Genomic DNA, 16589 nt, shown 5'->3' with positions numbered 1-16589 from the left:
TTCCACATGGACACGCTACATTCATTGTGTATTAACAGAAAAACAGTAAAAGAGGGAACAAATAAAAAAGATGTTGCATACCTATTACTTTGATTCTTCCTTGATGAAAGCTTTTATGCAGAACCTATTTGTCACACTAATAAATACATCATTATCAGTAATTGTATTAGGCAAATCCAACCCTGTGTATTCAGAAGTTAATCTGAGTAGCTTCTGCAGGATTTATGCTTCATAAGCAAATTTAGGGTTCCATCTTCAGTTGGAACAACCGTTTTTATCTCTCTAGACCTGGTCATTTGTCAAGGCTACGGGAACTCTCTTTGTCAATATTTAAAGCAGGGTTTCTTAACTTTAGCCACTTTAAGATGGATGGACTTCAACTCCCAGAATTCCCCAGACAGCATGCTGGGAGTTGAAGTCCATACACCTTCAATTTCAAGACTTAAAGAGCCTTGAAAATCTCAACCCTTTTGGAAACTCGTGTTCTAATGAACATTAGAAGATAAAGTGGTCTGGAGTTTGCTACCTACCAGTAATCAGTTTGTGTCTCTGTGTATAGCTCCTTTAGATTTCTGTCAGTGTTGAATTTTTTTTACTGTTATTGCCCCTGGATTTTCAAAGCAGACTTGAGGCAAATATAAATAATTGGAAGTGATGCCATGATGTTAAACAGGTGAACTGCAGCAAAAGAAAGACTTGAAAGTCTCTGGGGGGGGAAATACCAGGGTTTTCTGCTTATCTTTATAACAAAATGGTTGCAGAAAATAGTGTGTATTGTGAGCCAATGAACCTAGTTAAAACAAATTGATTGAACTATGTGGAAAAAGACTGTTTCATGGAAGGGTCTGTTCCATGCTCCATAAACCCCTAATATTGGTGGACATATTTCTACAATAGCAGATTTTTTTAAAGTACTTTAATGCTATAAATCAAAGTCAAGTTGTTTCTCATTTGTTTGCCTTGTCTGATTTGTAGCAACAATTGTACATTGGTTCCCGAGATGGGCTGGCTCAGCTTTCCTTGCACAGATGTCACACATATGGGAAGGCGTGTGCTGATTGCTGCCTTGCCAGAGATCCCTATTGTGCTTGGGATGGAAATTCCTGCTCCAGATACACCCCAACTTCCAAAAGGTAAGGCATCTGCCCTTCTGAGCTGTCAATGGTAGCTTGTTCCTTGAACCATGGTCATGATGAGGCACATATCCTGAGGAGCATATTAGGATCCTCCTTCCCTCTTTCTCCATTAATGTCTACCATCATTTTCCCTAGTAAGTTCTCTACAGGGTCTGTAGAAACTCTACAGTTTCCTATTCATGTTTAGAATAAAATATCTCTGAAACCTTGGCAATAAGATAGAAAGGATAGTTTTTAATCACTCATTTGATGTAATCTCAGGTTGCATGGCAAGGTCTCTTGGCGACTCTTTCTTTGCTTGAAAGCAGTCCTGGGATTGAAGAGACCAGAAAGTTGCAACAGGGACAAGTTGAAAAATCTTCTGAAAGTACCAAGCACTTTATAATCTTCTTCAGGGTCTTTATTCGCATCTTATTCCCGTCCCCAACATGCACAGCCAATGAATCTCCCTACTTTGGTCCAGTCCATGAATTGTCCTCCTGAAATATAATGTACATACCAGCCTTGGCAGCCAAGAACATGAGAATTCCGTCTTAAATTGCCATTTGGGCAATGATTTGTTCATAAGCAACTTATTTGTTCATTTTCTAGGCGTGCAAGGAGGCAAGACGTGAAATACGGAGACCCCATTACCCAGTGCTGGGATGTTGAAGACAGTAAGTATTGGGTTCTTCTCATGTCAGTTGAGAAGCTGGCAACCTTAACCCAACCAAAAGTGATGGCTGGTTTTTGGTTGTTTTGTTTGAAAAACTCACGGTGCTACTTTCTGTCTCGAACAGCCTTGGTCTGTTCTAGATGCTGCGAATTGTATTCTTGATTCTTGTTACTCTGTGATGAGCTAATGAGGTTGTCCATTCCATAGAGTAGAGTAGAATAAAGGGGGATGTTTAGCTCAGGGTAGAGCAGAGCAGAGAAGAGCAGAAATTCTTTCTTGGCTAAGTGTGATTGGACTCACAAGGAATTCGTCTCTGGTGCATAAGCTTAAGTGTACAAATTGGCGCCAATATTCCATAACCAAAGGTGGCTGGTGTATTATTATTCTTTCTGAATATTGGAACTTAACTCTTTAGCTATCAGCAGCAGCCATCAAGAGATGAAAATATTGTGTCTACAAGAATGCGGGAAGACTTGCAGTGAGGGAGCCAAACGAGGAGAGTTTCCTGAAGCAAAATAATCAAATACCCTTCTTACTTATTTTTTACTTATTTTTGCACAGTGACTTTTGGGCCAAAATCTGAAATCTTCATTGCAATTAGTAAGCAATCCAGGATTTCTTCTAATTCTTCCCTGCTAATTAAGCCATCTCCTTTTCAACAAGAGTTTACTGTCTCCCACAAATGTAGCTGTTGATTCTCCTGCCAGACTAGCTGGCTCCCTGGCAACAGGTCTGGCAATAGGCATTATCTAGAGTCAGCCTTGTGGTTAGGCTGAGATTTCTGTAACAACAGAACATAAAATGTAAAATGTTCAGTTCAGAATATTTATTTTCCTTTCTTAGAGGAGTTGGGGGGGGAGTGAAACCACTGAAGCAAAACAGTATTTTTTCCTTAAAAGAAATGAGTATCTAATTCAGGGTTTCAATTACCGCACAGTTGTTTTCATATTAATCCTGTTGTGTGTACGATTCAAAAGCCATGTGCAGGACTTGAGTGAGGTCAGCATTAATGAAAACGAGAGTTTCTCTGCTTTTCTTCTGTGGGGAGGAGAAGAGCTGTCCCAGCAAAGACGTCAAAATAAAATTTCCGGAAGGAACAGATTTTATTTGTCTTGTAACGAGGCAAGGATGTAGGCTGATGGAGATGACACAGAATAAATCTTGGAAAGAATGGAATTTCCAGCCTGTGAGCCTGTCTCTAGCAGCTAGAGAAAAATACAGGACAATTTTTTTTTACGTTTCCTGTTGAGCCCAACTTCACTTTATTTTCCCCATACAACAAAAGTGTCAGTTCATTGTGTCCGTTTTTTCTCTCCTGTCCTTGAAAATATTCAGACTGAAGGTATTCAAATTCTTCCCAAAATCATGTAAACATCTTCATAGCAGAATTATTCCAGTACTTTTGAATGCTCTGAAGATCCAAGCGATCAAAGGTTACTCCATAACTCAAAGGGTCTTTCCACAAATTCACATTTTTTCTCTCTCTAATGTGTTCTTCTTTCCCAGAACATTTAATTTTCTCATACTTTTTGGTTAATGTATTTATTTTTGTAGGTGGGTCATCATGGTGAGGTGAATTACATGAATTGGAAAATATAATAATGAAATAATAATTGGGTTCCGGTTCATAGGTTATTCCAGGAAGAATGAATTAAAGATTTGGAAGGATACATTGACGTCCTTGTCTTAAGCCTCATTGAAAGCAATTTCTGAACAAAAGAATATCGATCGAATTCTTCTTTCCCAGTGAGGGAGACGTCAGGAAGGGACTAAGTCAGAGATGAAGGGCATTGTTAGAAATGGCTTACATTAATTCGAATGTTTGTGTGCCATTCCACACCGTTTGCTTTATTTAACAGCTTATGTGCTGTTCTGCCATCTGCTCCACATCAGTCGTGTTTCCCCATTCTTAAAGACATCAGGGCAGGGTTAATCCCCTCTCCCATGTTTGCCTTTCAGGCCTTAGCCTTGAAACTGGGGATGAGAAGGTGATTTTCGGCATTGAATTTAACTCAACGTTTCTGGAATGTGTCCCAAAGTCACAGCAAGCTTCCATCAGGTGGTTTATTCAGCGTGCTGGAGAAGAGCACCGAGAAGAGGTGAGGCTGGCTTCCCCTCAAGCAAAAACTGCATATTCATTGGTCAAAAAACTGGGGCTGATAGAATTTGTCAGTATTAGATTCAGCATAACTGATTTAACTCATGAAATAGATAGATAGGGAGGGAGGGAGGGAGGGAGGGAGGGAGGGAGGGAGGGAGGGAGGGAGGGAGAGAGAGAGAGGATAGATAGATAGATAGATAGATAGATAGATAGATAGATAGATAGATAGATAGATAGATAGATAGATAGATAGATCAATCGATCTATGAATATACTGTATTATAGAGCTGAGGTGGCGTGGTGTGTAGAGTGCAGTACTGCAGGCTACTTCAGGTGACTGCCAGCTGCAGTTTGGCAGTTTGAACTTTACCAGGCTCAAGGTTGGCTCAGCCTTCCATCCTTCCGAGGTGGGTAAAATGAGGCCCAGATTGTTGGGGGCAAGAGGCTGACTCAATAAACAGCTGAGAGAAGGCTGTAAAAGCACTGCGAAGCAGTATATAAGTCTAAGGGCTATTGCCATTATAGAAATAGATGGATGTTGCTTATTTGGTCAGAAATAAGTTGGCCATGGCCAAACCGCTTTCATTTTATTAAACTTTTCTCTGTGTCTCTTTTCAACTTTTCCCTTTCCTCCAAAAGAGTAGGGAGTGTAGCTTCTCAATTTGCATCTTACTCCCATTCCCAATCCCAGCACTTTTGGGTAACTCCAGGTGAGTCACATTTAGCAAGTGATATGTTGTTCCTGGAATTCTAGCATGGAAACATTTTCCCAGGCCTTCCATGCCTCCCTCCAGAAACAGAGGGCTCGGTATCACTCATCAGGAAGGAGAGGGCAGCTTCCAGATCGGCCCTTTGGCTCTGCAGGGTCTTTCCTCCCCTTCGCCCAAAAGGTCAGGCTTTGGAGGGTCATTTCCAGGCAGAGCTGGGCGTGGAAGTAAACAGGATCTCTGGTGATCCGGTCGCTTTCACCATGTCATTCGGTCGTGTGTGTGTGTGTGTGTGTGTAGGACATCTCCCTGCAGTGAAAAGGAGTCACTTTTATTTCAGGGCTGCTCAAGCCAAGGAGCAGTTTTGTCTCTTGGTTTTGAGGCTCTTCTCCTGCTTGTGTTGGAGTCCCAGAGACGAGGAGGGAGAAAGGAATCAGGGTATCATCCTTACATCATTCGCTCATGAAGCTGGAATCAGCGGAGATACCTAGGACCCTCAATCCAATGATTTAGTCATCATCAAGTTCCTTTCTGCAGGGAAATGAGAACCAACTTCTGCCCACTTCTTGGTAAAGGCCGTTTGTCGCTTTTTAGAAATATTAGATGCAGTTTAAATTACATTAAGTTATTTAATTTAATTACATTAAGTTACAACCCCAAGTCCAATTTGCCCCAAAATTGCCATAAATATAAAACTATTGTTTTGTATTTATTGTTTTATTGGATTGTTGTATCCTGCCCAGAGTCACTTCCCATGACATGGGTGGCCATATAAATTTTATTAATAAAATAAAATGTATACTTTCATAGAAATTGAGCAGGCCCTACACCTAAAATGGCAACTTGTGTATTCTTGTGTTTTTCCTTCCTTTTTTCTCTGATGACTTTTCCCCCCACTGGGTGGTTTCCTAAGTAATCAATTAATATTTAATGTGAGGAATAAGGAAGGTCCCTTAATGGTTTGGAAGCTCAGGCTATGAATTAAGGGCTTCCTTATTCAGGTGTCATTTTTGCCAGGAACTCCCCAGGCAGCCTTTGGCAGCTCCCCATTTCTAAATCCTTCTATATTTCATTTAAAATGTGGGTATAATAATAATGCTAAACTACATTCCAGGCTTCTTTGATTACTTACTGAGATTCTATTTTCTCTTTTCCTCCAAGGAACAGAGAATGGCATAAGTATGATTTCTGTATTTTCCCCCCTCTATGATTAAAATAGGCTATCAGAAGTTACCCCATGAGATTTGAGGTTGGATATGGAAATGTTGCTTTCTTGAGTCCTAAACCAACAATGTTTTAAGTTACATAAGTTGCTATACAAATGTTACCTATTTATATTATCATTAGGAAAGGAAATATTTATCTATTGTTTGAGTTATTTTGACTTAGGACAAATATTTATATATAATTTCGTTCTTGCTCATTTCTTGATCAGTTTATGAAATTCAGAAAATAAAATAAAAGGGAAATGTGTACATCCTGTTTTGACATTTTCGCATAATATAACCTTTTTAGCCTTTAACCTCCGAATAGACAAGAGAACAGAGTTAATACTCTGATTTCTTTCTTATAATGTTCAGCTGTGCTCCACAGAAAAGCGCAAAAAAGCAAGAGATAATAACTATTACATTCTAAATCTCAGATTTGCCCAAAAAGTGAACATAATGGTTAGACAATAAATGAAATCCTGAAGTTTTTTCAATAATGGGAGACAAAGAGATTCCATGTTCTGGGAGTAGAAAGACGGAAGTCCTTTCTAAATAAACCTTTCACAAAGGAAAGTGATATTGCCAGCCCTTAGTGCACTTTTAATCTGTTGCTTTCTGTCTTCTTTTTAATACTCTCTTAATACTCTCTCCCTAATATGCAATCCCCTTGAATAGTTCTTTGATTTGTATTGAAAGACGGAATGGCTCTAAATGGATATCCCAGTCATTAATATGAGTCCAAGCTTGGAAAATACAAGGCTCCTATGTCATTGCTATGAAGATGAAGAAAATGAAGATGGTTGATTGACGTCAGTGGCATTTAAAGTCAAGAGATGATCAGCTTGTGTCAGCACCACTGTAGACCACAAGACATTTCTCAAGGCAAGAAGACACGACGTTCTCCTCCATCAATCAAGGGCCACCAAGATGAAACATCAAAATATCACTGTGGCCAAAACACAGGACTGGGGTGAGGCCAGGAAATGGCTTTTTTAGAGCTGATTTATTGATGGGACTCCATCACCAGAACGGAAGAGCCTAGATTATGGCTGACTTTTTCCCATTGGTTTTGGTGGGATCAAGTTTTAGTTAGAAGTAGATTCAGAACTGCATGTAGGAGTGTGTGAGAGAGATCTGCAGCTGGTTTCACATACAGATAGCTATAATTAAGGCTCGCGGAAAATGTCTGGCATTTTTCAATTTGAGTTCAGACTATTTCAGCAGAAATGGTGGGAGTTATTTAATGCATTGTCTTGTCTCCGTGGAATTTTCCCTGAGGATTCTATAATTGGTAGGAAGCTGATACATCACTGTTACAATTGACACTTTTCTATCGTGATTCTCGTGACCTCCACCCAAAATACTTCCATTCCCAGTTCTTCTGTTTTGTAAAAGATAATTTCTCTTGCAGCTACATGGGGAGAATTCTAATTTTAAACATGGGGATCTTCACCTTCATAATTCCTGTCCTCAATCATAACTCTGGTCCCTTAAAGTGTCTGGGCCGAGTTTCCCAAGTGAGTTTCCATCGCTAAGGGTGGCCTTGACCTAGGTCGGCCCCATCTTCATCCAACACTAACCATGCTACCATATTGGCTCGTGTGTAGAACTGAAGTCAGGCCTAAGCATGCTTTAAATGTTCACTTTTTAGAGCCAAGTTCAACAAAACCACTGTGTTTGTTAGGCATAGATTATACAGACTTCAAAACAGTCCACAACTCGATGAAATAGAGATACTCTAAGTGAATTGTCCTCCTGCAGCTCTCTTTTTCTGGGCCAGCACAAAGTGGTTTGGCTTCACTTTGGAGAGACGCTGTATGCACAGAAGTGATGCAATTCTCGCCTAAAGACAGAAGATGCAGCACAGTTTGACTCAAGATTGGATTGCTCAAAGCCTTCCCTAGGAATGTCTGCCCCTGGAAGAGGCTTTGAACATCTGCTTCTTTTGGCCGGACAGAAGACTGGCAGAGATTTCTTGGCCTAGGCAGGACCTCTTGCCGTTGTTAGAACTGTGGGAGGTGTTAGTAATACCTCTGCTTTACTTCACTAACAGTGAAGGTTTTGGGTGAGAGCAACGGCTTTTGTTAAGGCTGCATCTCCTCAAAAGTTTGCACAGTCCTAGTTATGACTGAATCTGATCTACCAGCCACAATGTTTGTTTAATTTACATCTTTGTAGAGTTGCTTTGTGTGCCTTGGTGTTTTTTTTCACTGTTTGGAATTTAATCAAAGTTTTTTTAGTATATCTAGTTCCACCAAACCTGTTATAAATTAAGCATCTGAATGAAAGATTGAAGACCTGGTAGCAAGAAATGAAATGCCTGCTGTTTAGTAAACTCCAGAGGCCTGAGGACAGGGAAGAAAGAATTCTAAACTTGTGGGCAAACAAAAATGCCAAAGGAAGTAAGGAAGGCAAAACTTTTGAACCGCTCTTGAAGGTGTGATAGGGGTACAGTCGTCATTTTTTTCGTGTCATTGATGATGATAGATGATAGTCAAGTTCCCTTCTATTCTTGACATATTTCTGAAAACCTCAATTTTGAATACAACTCATGGTTTCCTTATAAGGAACACAGAATACAATAATCTGTATCAATACAGTATTTGCTTTATCAGTTAGAAATATTTCTATCACAGTGACTTGAGAAAAATAAGTGCTGGAGTAAAAAAAACAACACTACAATGATAAGCAGACCATCTTCTTATCTCAGAATGAATTTCAATTCTCACAATTCCCAGCTAACGTTGCAGAAGAAAATTAATGATAAGAAGCTCAGTCCATCTGTAAAGTATTAGTTTTAGAACGAGAGAGAAAAAATCAGAAGTCGAAGCTCGAGATAATCACAGTGAAAAAGCTATTTTACTACGTTCATCTGGCCTGTTTTGCTTTCATGTAAAGTGTGCAAAGAGACGCGGTGGCTCAGGGGCTAGGACGTTGAGCTTGTCGATCGAAAGGTCGGCAGCTCAGCGGTTTGAATCCCTAGTGCTGCCGTGTAACGGGGTGAGCTCCCGTTACTTGTCCCAGCTTCTGCCAACCTAGCAGTTTCGAAAGCACGTAAAAATGCAAGTAGAAAAAATAGGGACCACCTTTGGTGGGAAGGGAAGAGCGTTCCATGCACCTTTGGCATTGAGTCATGCCTGCCACATGACCACGGAGACGTCTTCGGACACCGCTGGCTCTTCGGCTTTGAAACGGAGATGAGCACCGCCCCCTAGAGTTGGCAACGATTAGCACGTATGTGCGAGGGGAACCTTTACCTTTTTTTAAAATGTACAAGGGTTCAGTCAGGAGATTCAGTTCAGAGATAATTTGATAAAAGATCAAAATTAAACTTTTCAATTGGCATGGTTATTTGTGCAAAGTCCCTGAAATTGATACTTGGAGATCTACCCCTTTGTTGTTGTTAGTTGGGAAGTCATGTCAAAACCATCGCGACCCCATGGACAATGTTCTTCCAGGACTTCCTGTCCTCTAACATTCTCTAGGGTCCATTTAAGCTCACGCCAACTGCTTCAGTGACTCCATCCAGCCACCTCGTTCTCTGTCATCCTTTTCTTCTTTTGCCCTCCATCGTTCCCAGCATTCGGCTCTTCTCCAGTGAGTCCTTCCTTCTCATTAGGTGGCTGAAGTATTTGAGTTTCCTCTTCAGGATCTGGCCTTCTAAAGAGCAGTCACGGTTGATCTCCTCTAGGACCAACCGGTTGGATCGCCTTACAGTCCAAGGGACTCGCAGGAGTCTTCTCCAGCACCAGAGTTCAAAGGCCTCCATTCTTTGGCGCTCAGCCTTTCTTATGGTCCAGCTTTCACAGCCATACATTGCAACTGGGAAAATCATCGCCTTGACTATGCGCACTTTTGTTGGCAGGGTGATGTCTCTGCTTTTTAGTACGCTGTCTAGATTTGCCATGGCTTTCCTCCCCAGGAGCAAGCGTCTTTTAATTTCATGGCTGCAGTCCCCATCTGCGGTGATCTTGGAGCCCAGAAAGATACAATTTTTCACTACCTCCATTTCTTCCCCATCTATTTGCCAGGAATTGAGAGGGCTGGAAGCCATGGTCTTAGTTTTCTTAATGTTGAGTTTCAAGCCAACTTTTGCACTCTCCTTCTTCACCTGCATCAAGAGGCTCTTTAATTCCTCTTCACTTTGTTGTTGATATTTCTCCCAGCAATCTTAATTCCAACTTTTGATTCATCCAGCCCCGCCTTTCTCATGATGTGCTCTGCATATAAGTTAAATAGGCAGGGTGACAGTATACAGCCTTGCCGGACTCCTTTCCCAATTTTGAACCAATCAGTGGTTCCGTGTCCAGTTCTCATTGTTGCTTCTTGACCCACATATAGGTTTCTCAAGAGACAAATAAGATGGTCTGCTACTCACATCTCTTTACGAACTTGCCACAATTTGTTGTGATCCACACAATCAAAGGCTTTAGTATAGTCAATGAAGCAGAAGTAGATGTTTTTCTGAAACTCCCTCGCTTTCTCCATGATCCAGAGAATGTTGGATCCTGCCTGTACTTCTGGTAGTTCTCAATCCACATACTTCTGGAGCCTAGCTTATTCAAAGGAAATAGGACCATGGCAGGTATTTCTAAATCTCCAGATCCAACTTTGTCACTGCCAGAAGAGGCCCCTCATTTCTGCAAATTTGCTAAACAACTGGATGATGTTGATGGACATTTGTTGGTAGCTTTATATATCTGGACTTCATGGTACAAAAGCATATTACAAATGAGAAGCAGGAGAAATCAAAATCCTAAAGTCTTCCCTGCTAGTTATGTCTAGCTTGGTATTTGGTCATAATCTCCCTATCTTAAAACTTCTGTATTAAAATCTATGATGCAATCAGTGGTTCAGATTCATGCATCTGTCTTGCTATTCAGTTTTCAGGGAATGTGTGTGTGAGAGAGAAAGAACGAATGATGAGGGAAAGAGGGGATTTTGTCCACATATTTTTCACGTAAAGAAACAACATATGATCTGCCCACTGTGAATACATTCAATGAAGTCATCCTCCTTGCTTTGTAAATCTGTTCCTTCAGAAGTTTGCTAGAAAGGCCCACAAATCAAGTGGGCAGCCTTCCACTTTCACTTCTGCTTTGCTCATCTGAGCCCTCTTCTTAGCCTGCTAAAGACAGCACCGGGGATTTTTGAAAGCTAAAATTTTAACCTAGCAATTTATTTTGTTTTATTAGCATATTCCTGAGATTTCCCAGTATTTTTGCTACATGCTGTTTGGTCAAGCTCAGTCTTCCACCGTTTCTGCTTTTCATTCTGTAGGCCTCAGTGTGGCAGTAGAAGAACATGATGTGACTTGGTCATGTCAGGAAATGCTTTCAGATTTCTCTCCACTTCAGTGAAAACATGTCTTAGAAAGCCTGCCTGGGATATAATGGCTGAATGCATGAACTGTGAGCCAGGAAGTCCCAAGTGGAGATCCCAAAGATCAGGAGGTCCTGTCTGACAAGTCTATACCTCACTCTTAGCTTTTCATGTGCAGTGACCAGTGGCCAGAATGACTTATGAATCTTCTGAGGCGGATTGCATATAGCGACCCGTTGGAGCATTTAAGGAAAACACAAACATGTCCTAATGATATCAGATATTAAGATCTGTTCTGCTCTACTGAGGGGAAATTTTAGAGCAGCCATTTTGAATTTCATTGTAGCTATATTTTTGGCTGACCACCACATCGCTGCTGGTCCAGTTCCAAGAAATGTAAGAACTCCTGGATATGGGGCTTCTTTCAACTGTTCCTCTGGAATAACAGAAGCTCCAGGAGTATTTCCACAGAATATTTCTCTCCACATCAGCAATCTCTCAAATCCTGGGATGGATTTAGTGCAGAAAAAGGAACGCACCCTTGCCATCTGCCCTCCTTGGAGGAGGAGATGAAAATTTAAACTTATATTGGGGAAAACGGTTGGACCAACTGTTAGATTAAAGTGATAAAGTTGTCTCAGCTTCACACCTGAAAGAAAAACACACAATCATATTTGTCCCATGGGAATAGTTGTCAGTTAGAATAAATATCCATTTTAAATCCTTAATCTTTCTTTTGTTTTTTTTTAAGTAAAGTAATTAAAGTAAAGTCATTTTCAGTGCACTGAGAGAAATCTCCTGAGCAAAGAGGAGTGATCTCATTCAATCCAGAATGGGAAAAGAGGAAATATATATTTTTATGGGAGCTGCACCAGGAATAAAATGGCATGAAGCCATAAGCATGGAAAAGTTACCAAAATAAATAAATAAATAAATGGGCACAGTGCAGAGAAATAAATAGGAAAATCATTTTCTTCCTCACTTATAAAACTGGAACTGGACTCACTCAGGAAAGCTGAAAGGTAAAGAGGTTCAAGATAAATATAAATGCAAAAGTCAACCATGGAATTCATATTATACAATAAAGGGATGAGCCACCATGAAACGGCCTTACCTTAAAAGGAAGGAGGCTTCTTGTGGGTTTGTATTTAGCCACCGTGGAATAAATTGCTAGAGATGATTGATGCCATCCATTATGTTTCTAGATACCTGGGTCAGAGCCGCAGATTGGAACTGGGTCGTGCAAATGAACCAGTCCGATAATATTAGACAGCAGGGCTCCATTGTTCCTTTCATCAACAGTGAAAGACTTTAAGAAACTAATGCAAACAGTTGTTATTTGTAATAGATCCTATAATTATTAATTGCGTGTAAAAATGCCTGAAAACCAATACTGGCTTCAACATCAGGAAATGTTTATTGTACTACATTGATTGCAAGATCTGTACAAGATGGCTGCGGTTTACCCTTTAATGCCATGTAGACTCAGCTGCTAACAGATTGGAGAATACAACCTACTTAATGGCGTGCACACAAGCCCACGCCCAGGGTAGCTCAGAAAATCCAGTTGGTTTTTCTTCAGGGGGAAAGAAAAAAGAAAAAATTTGCATTTTGACCTGTACAATATTTGAATAGAAGTCCAGAGCATGCTTTTGAAATGGTGCATTTAATAAAAGAATGACCACAAAAAGCCCAGAATTGCCACTATGGAGGTTGGAAGTAACTACCTCCCTCCATATACCGTCCCTTCTAAGAATCACTATTATTAGAAAGCATTTCTGCTGTCTTCACTCGGTTGCACCGACAGGGTCTTCCTTGAAAACTTCTTTGATCTGGCCTGTTGGGACCCCTGGACAAAGGCACTTTGTTTCATCCATATGCCGATTCAAATAGATGTTTTTGTCAGTTCCAGCACTGCAGGTGTTAAGAGTTTTCTACCATCTAGTTTTTCTGCTATCTAAATTTTCTACCATCTATTTTTTTCAAGCTTCCTAGATCAAAATCATATTCAATCTGTTTTGGAATTACTGTTTCCAAGCACCATGGCCTGCACTGATTGATATTTTTGACTAATTTAAGGGGCGTGCATAAGAGCACCAGCGTGCCTACTGTTCCTGTCCTAATGTTCCCTTTGGTTGTACTCATTTTGTGTGTTTATTTCATGCTTATACTTATATATATATATTGTTTAGTATGTGTTTGACAAAATAAATAAATAAATAATTTCAACCCATCCTTTTTAGTTCTAGGCATGCTAACCATCTTGCCATGTTCCTGTTCTTAGGAAATGTAAGAGTGTAAACACTGTCATCCTCCAGATGTTGCTTGCCTACAAGTCTAAGCAGTCATAATCCACCTGGCCAATTATGAGGGCTGGTAGGTTCAGAAATATCTGGAATACCACAATGACTGATAGCATTCATGCATGAAATGAGATATCTAGAAATAAAGAATCTAAAAAAGTTTATATGCATTTACATGGAACATGTAGATGTTCCAGAATAACTTTCCAAGAACATACCATGAAGATTGTTTCTCTAATTTATATATCCACAGTTTATGTGTACCTAGCAATTGCATTTTCCTTTTGCAGCTGAGAATTCTGCTTCTTTCCCTATCTGTATCATGTGAATAAGTGCAGACTTTGTATCACAGGAGTCATATTGGAACATCCAGATGTGTTTTTTTAGGATCATGTCTTACTTGAACTTGAAACTGGACAGATGAGGGAAAGCTTTAGGGGCTGCAGAATCATAATAATCACAAACTTTGTTTGTGAAATAATCACTAATAACACATGGAAGCTGCAAAACACTATGGACTAAGTCCTGTGGTGGGATTCAGCCAGTTCGTACCACTCCGGGAGAACCGGTTGTTAACTTTCTGAATAGTTTGGTGAACTGGTTGTTGGAAGAAATCATTAGGGCAGAGAAACGGTTGTTAAATAATGTGAATCCCATCACTGACTAAGTCTGAGTAGAAAAGAGCTTCACAAAGAGGTGATGTGCTAGATCTTGTTGAAAAATCTCTTCCTTTTCCTGGGTTCATATAACATATACTTCTTTTTTATAAAATATAAAATAAAACTTGATCGTGTTTTTTTTCTTCTTCTGCCCAACAGTTGAAACCAGACGAAAGGGTCTTCAAGACAGAATACGGGCTGCTAATCCGGAGCTTGCAAAAGAAGGACACTGGGACGTATTACTGTAAGGCGCAGGAGCACACCTTTGTCCACACCATCGTGAAGTTAAGCTTGAACGTCATCGAGAATGGACAGATGGAGAACAGTCACAGAGCGGAAGAAGAACCAAGCCGGACGCGAGATCTCCAAGCCGAGTCCCGGCTGAGATACAAAGATTATCTCCAGCTGCTTAGCAGTCCCAGCTTCAGCCTGGATGAGTACTGTGAGCAGATGTGGCATCGGGAAAAGAAACGGCAGCGTAACAAAGGCGGTCCAAAATGGAAGCATGTCCAGGAGATTAAAAAGAAACGGAATCGGAGGCATCACCAGCCCTCCTCCACATAGCTCCTAGGTCTTATTTAAGAGACAGCTGCGCAAGGGAAAGTACTTTTTTGTTGTGGTTGTGGTGGCCTTCTCTCCAGCAATGTTGCTTCTCAAAGAGACCGGGTGGCACATAATCACTAAAATCTTTGAGATCTTTGGACAAATAGACCATTAATGGGGGAAAGCCTTTGGGATTTGTATGTTCTTCAGTTCTGAACTGAGATAAAACAATGCTCTGTAAAGTTCCTTGATGAAGGAGATCCAGTGGCTGCTCCCTTGCTTCCCCAGGGTTGAACAAAAGGCCTGTGGGATGATTGGACTATTAAGTTCAAGGAAACTAAAAAATAGGTGTGGCTGTCAGACTGAGATTTCTTCTAGCCATCCTTGGATCCTCGCCCAGACAAACTTTGGGTTCACTCAGCTGCACCCACAAACGTCCGAGGTGGAATGGACAGGTGAGAAATGCTTTGTATTAGGGAAGAAGAAGGATGCCTTCGTATATCAAACCAGTGTAATCTTAGCTTCATAGAAAGAAGGTGGACATGAGTGGCAACCGGTTGGCTCACTGTCTGTTGAAAGGAGACACCGACACAGATTGGAACTGCCAATAGAGAAGACAATTGAACAGAAGGTTGGACTAGAAGACCTCCAAGGTCACTTCCAACCCTATTATTCTATGTTCTCCTATCCAGGAGGCAAGTGGGTGACCAGGGCAGAATTTCTGGCAACGCCTGTTTTCTTTGAACGATACTTTTTTGTCCCTCTTCTCCTCGTCTCTCTCACCTTACCATATTAACTCTCTTGCTGCTTTCCAGATGTTTCTTTGACATGAAATCTGGATCGATTAAATCTACCAGCAAAAGGAGGGAAGCGGCGTTGTTGAGAAGATGTGGGAAAACAGCCATTTCCCCAGTATGCTAGAAGCCGTAGCGCATTGGCAGAAATTGTGTTTTATATTTTTACTAAAATAAAATGAAAACAAAGTCCATGTGTAAATAATGCGCACAAAAGAGATGGGCAGCTTCAAAAATTTTGTAAAATATTCTCTTTTTTTTAAAAAAAAAACTTTTTAACTTTTCGCTGCTTAAATGATTGATACTTTTTTGCAAAAGAACACCTTATTTTCAGCGGGTTGTTCCTCTCAAAGCAGACAAATGAAACAGGCCAGCCAAAGTTACAATCCTGGTTTCACGCAAGCTAGTTTGTAGCATCAGAAGCGAGACTGAAAAGAGCCTGGTTTGCTGATTTTTCAGGCTGTTTTTGCACAAGCGTTGTCTTCTTGACGCCAGTTCTCCATCCATTGCCCTTACCTCCCCTAAGGTCCTACTGTTTGATGCCTTTTGTCAGTGTGAAATGACAAATTAGCCATTTTCCTTACAGGTTTTGATTTATACCAAAAACGACAGGTTTTTCTTATTTCTCATGCATTCTCTTTCATCTTGGGAGTAAATTTTGTGGGAAATCCATGTAATTGGCGTGGCACTCAATAAAACAGAGGCTGGTTTTGATTCCCAGCTTTGGGGGGGGGAAATAGATGTTTCTTTACGTACTTCCTGTATTTGTGTGTGTGAATTTTTTTTTTAATAATTGTGAGGCCATATTCGGCCTTGGAAGTTGGGTAAAGGGCTGCACCTTTGGGTGGGGGGAATACATGCACTCGTGAGCCATTTGGCCTTGCATTTATTCAAATATCTAATATTGAAGCATTGCTGGAGCCAAAATCAAATTGACCAACATTTGTTACTGGAATAAAATACTGCTAAACATCTCCATCAAGAAGATCAGCTGTCCAGCCCAATGCAATTTGGAACGGTAGGGATTTTTTGTTTGTTTGTTTGTAAAACAGGAGATTTTATAAAACGGAAGAGAAAAAGCACTGAGGTCAGATGAGGATTTAATTAAAATAGGTTGGGGGTGGGTAAGATGAACTCAGTGCGTCCAAGTAGCTCAGTGGC

At 40.6% G+C, this 16589-nt stretch overlaps 1 protein-coding gene across 6 annotated transcripts in view; it reads left to right on the top strand.

Annotated features, from left to right (window-relative positions):
• Positions 1-16183, top strand: part of SEMA3D (semaphorin 3D) — a 125719-nt gene extending 109536 nt beyond the window's left edge. For all 6 annotated transcript variants that reach the window (XM_058190050.1, XM_058190048.1, XM_058190049.1 and 3 more), the window contains exons 15-18: positions 976-1133; positions 1728-1792; positions 3751-3890; positions 14251-16183. In XM_058190050.1, the coding sequence (XP_058046033.1) occupies positions 976-1133; positions 1728-1792; positions 3751-3890; positions 14251-14655 (768 nt within the window). In that variant the 3' untranslated portion in view covers positions 14656-16183. The remainder of the gene's footprint in view (positions 1-975; positions 1134-1727; positions 1793-3750; positions 3891-14250) is intronic.
• Positions 16184-16589: the final 406 nt, after the last annotated feature.

The sequence above is a fragment of the Ahaetulla prasina genome, chromosome 7 (assembly GCF_028640845.1).
Source record: "Ahaetulla prasina isolate Xishuangbanna chromosome 7, ASM2864084v1, whole genome shotgun sequence".
Classification (NCBI taxonomy): domain Eukaryota; kingdom Metazoa; phylum Chordata; class Lepidosauria; order Squamata; family Colubridae; genus Ahaetulla; species Ahaetulla prasina.
Note: the sequence above shows the minus strand (reverse complement) of the source record. Positions and strands in the feature narration are given on the sequence as shown.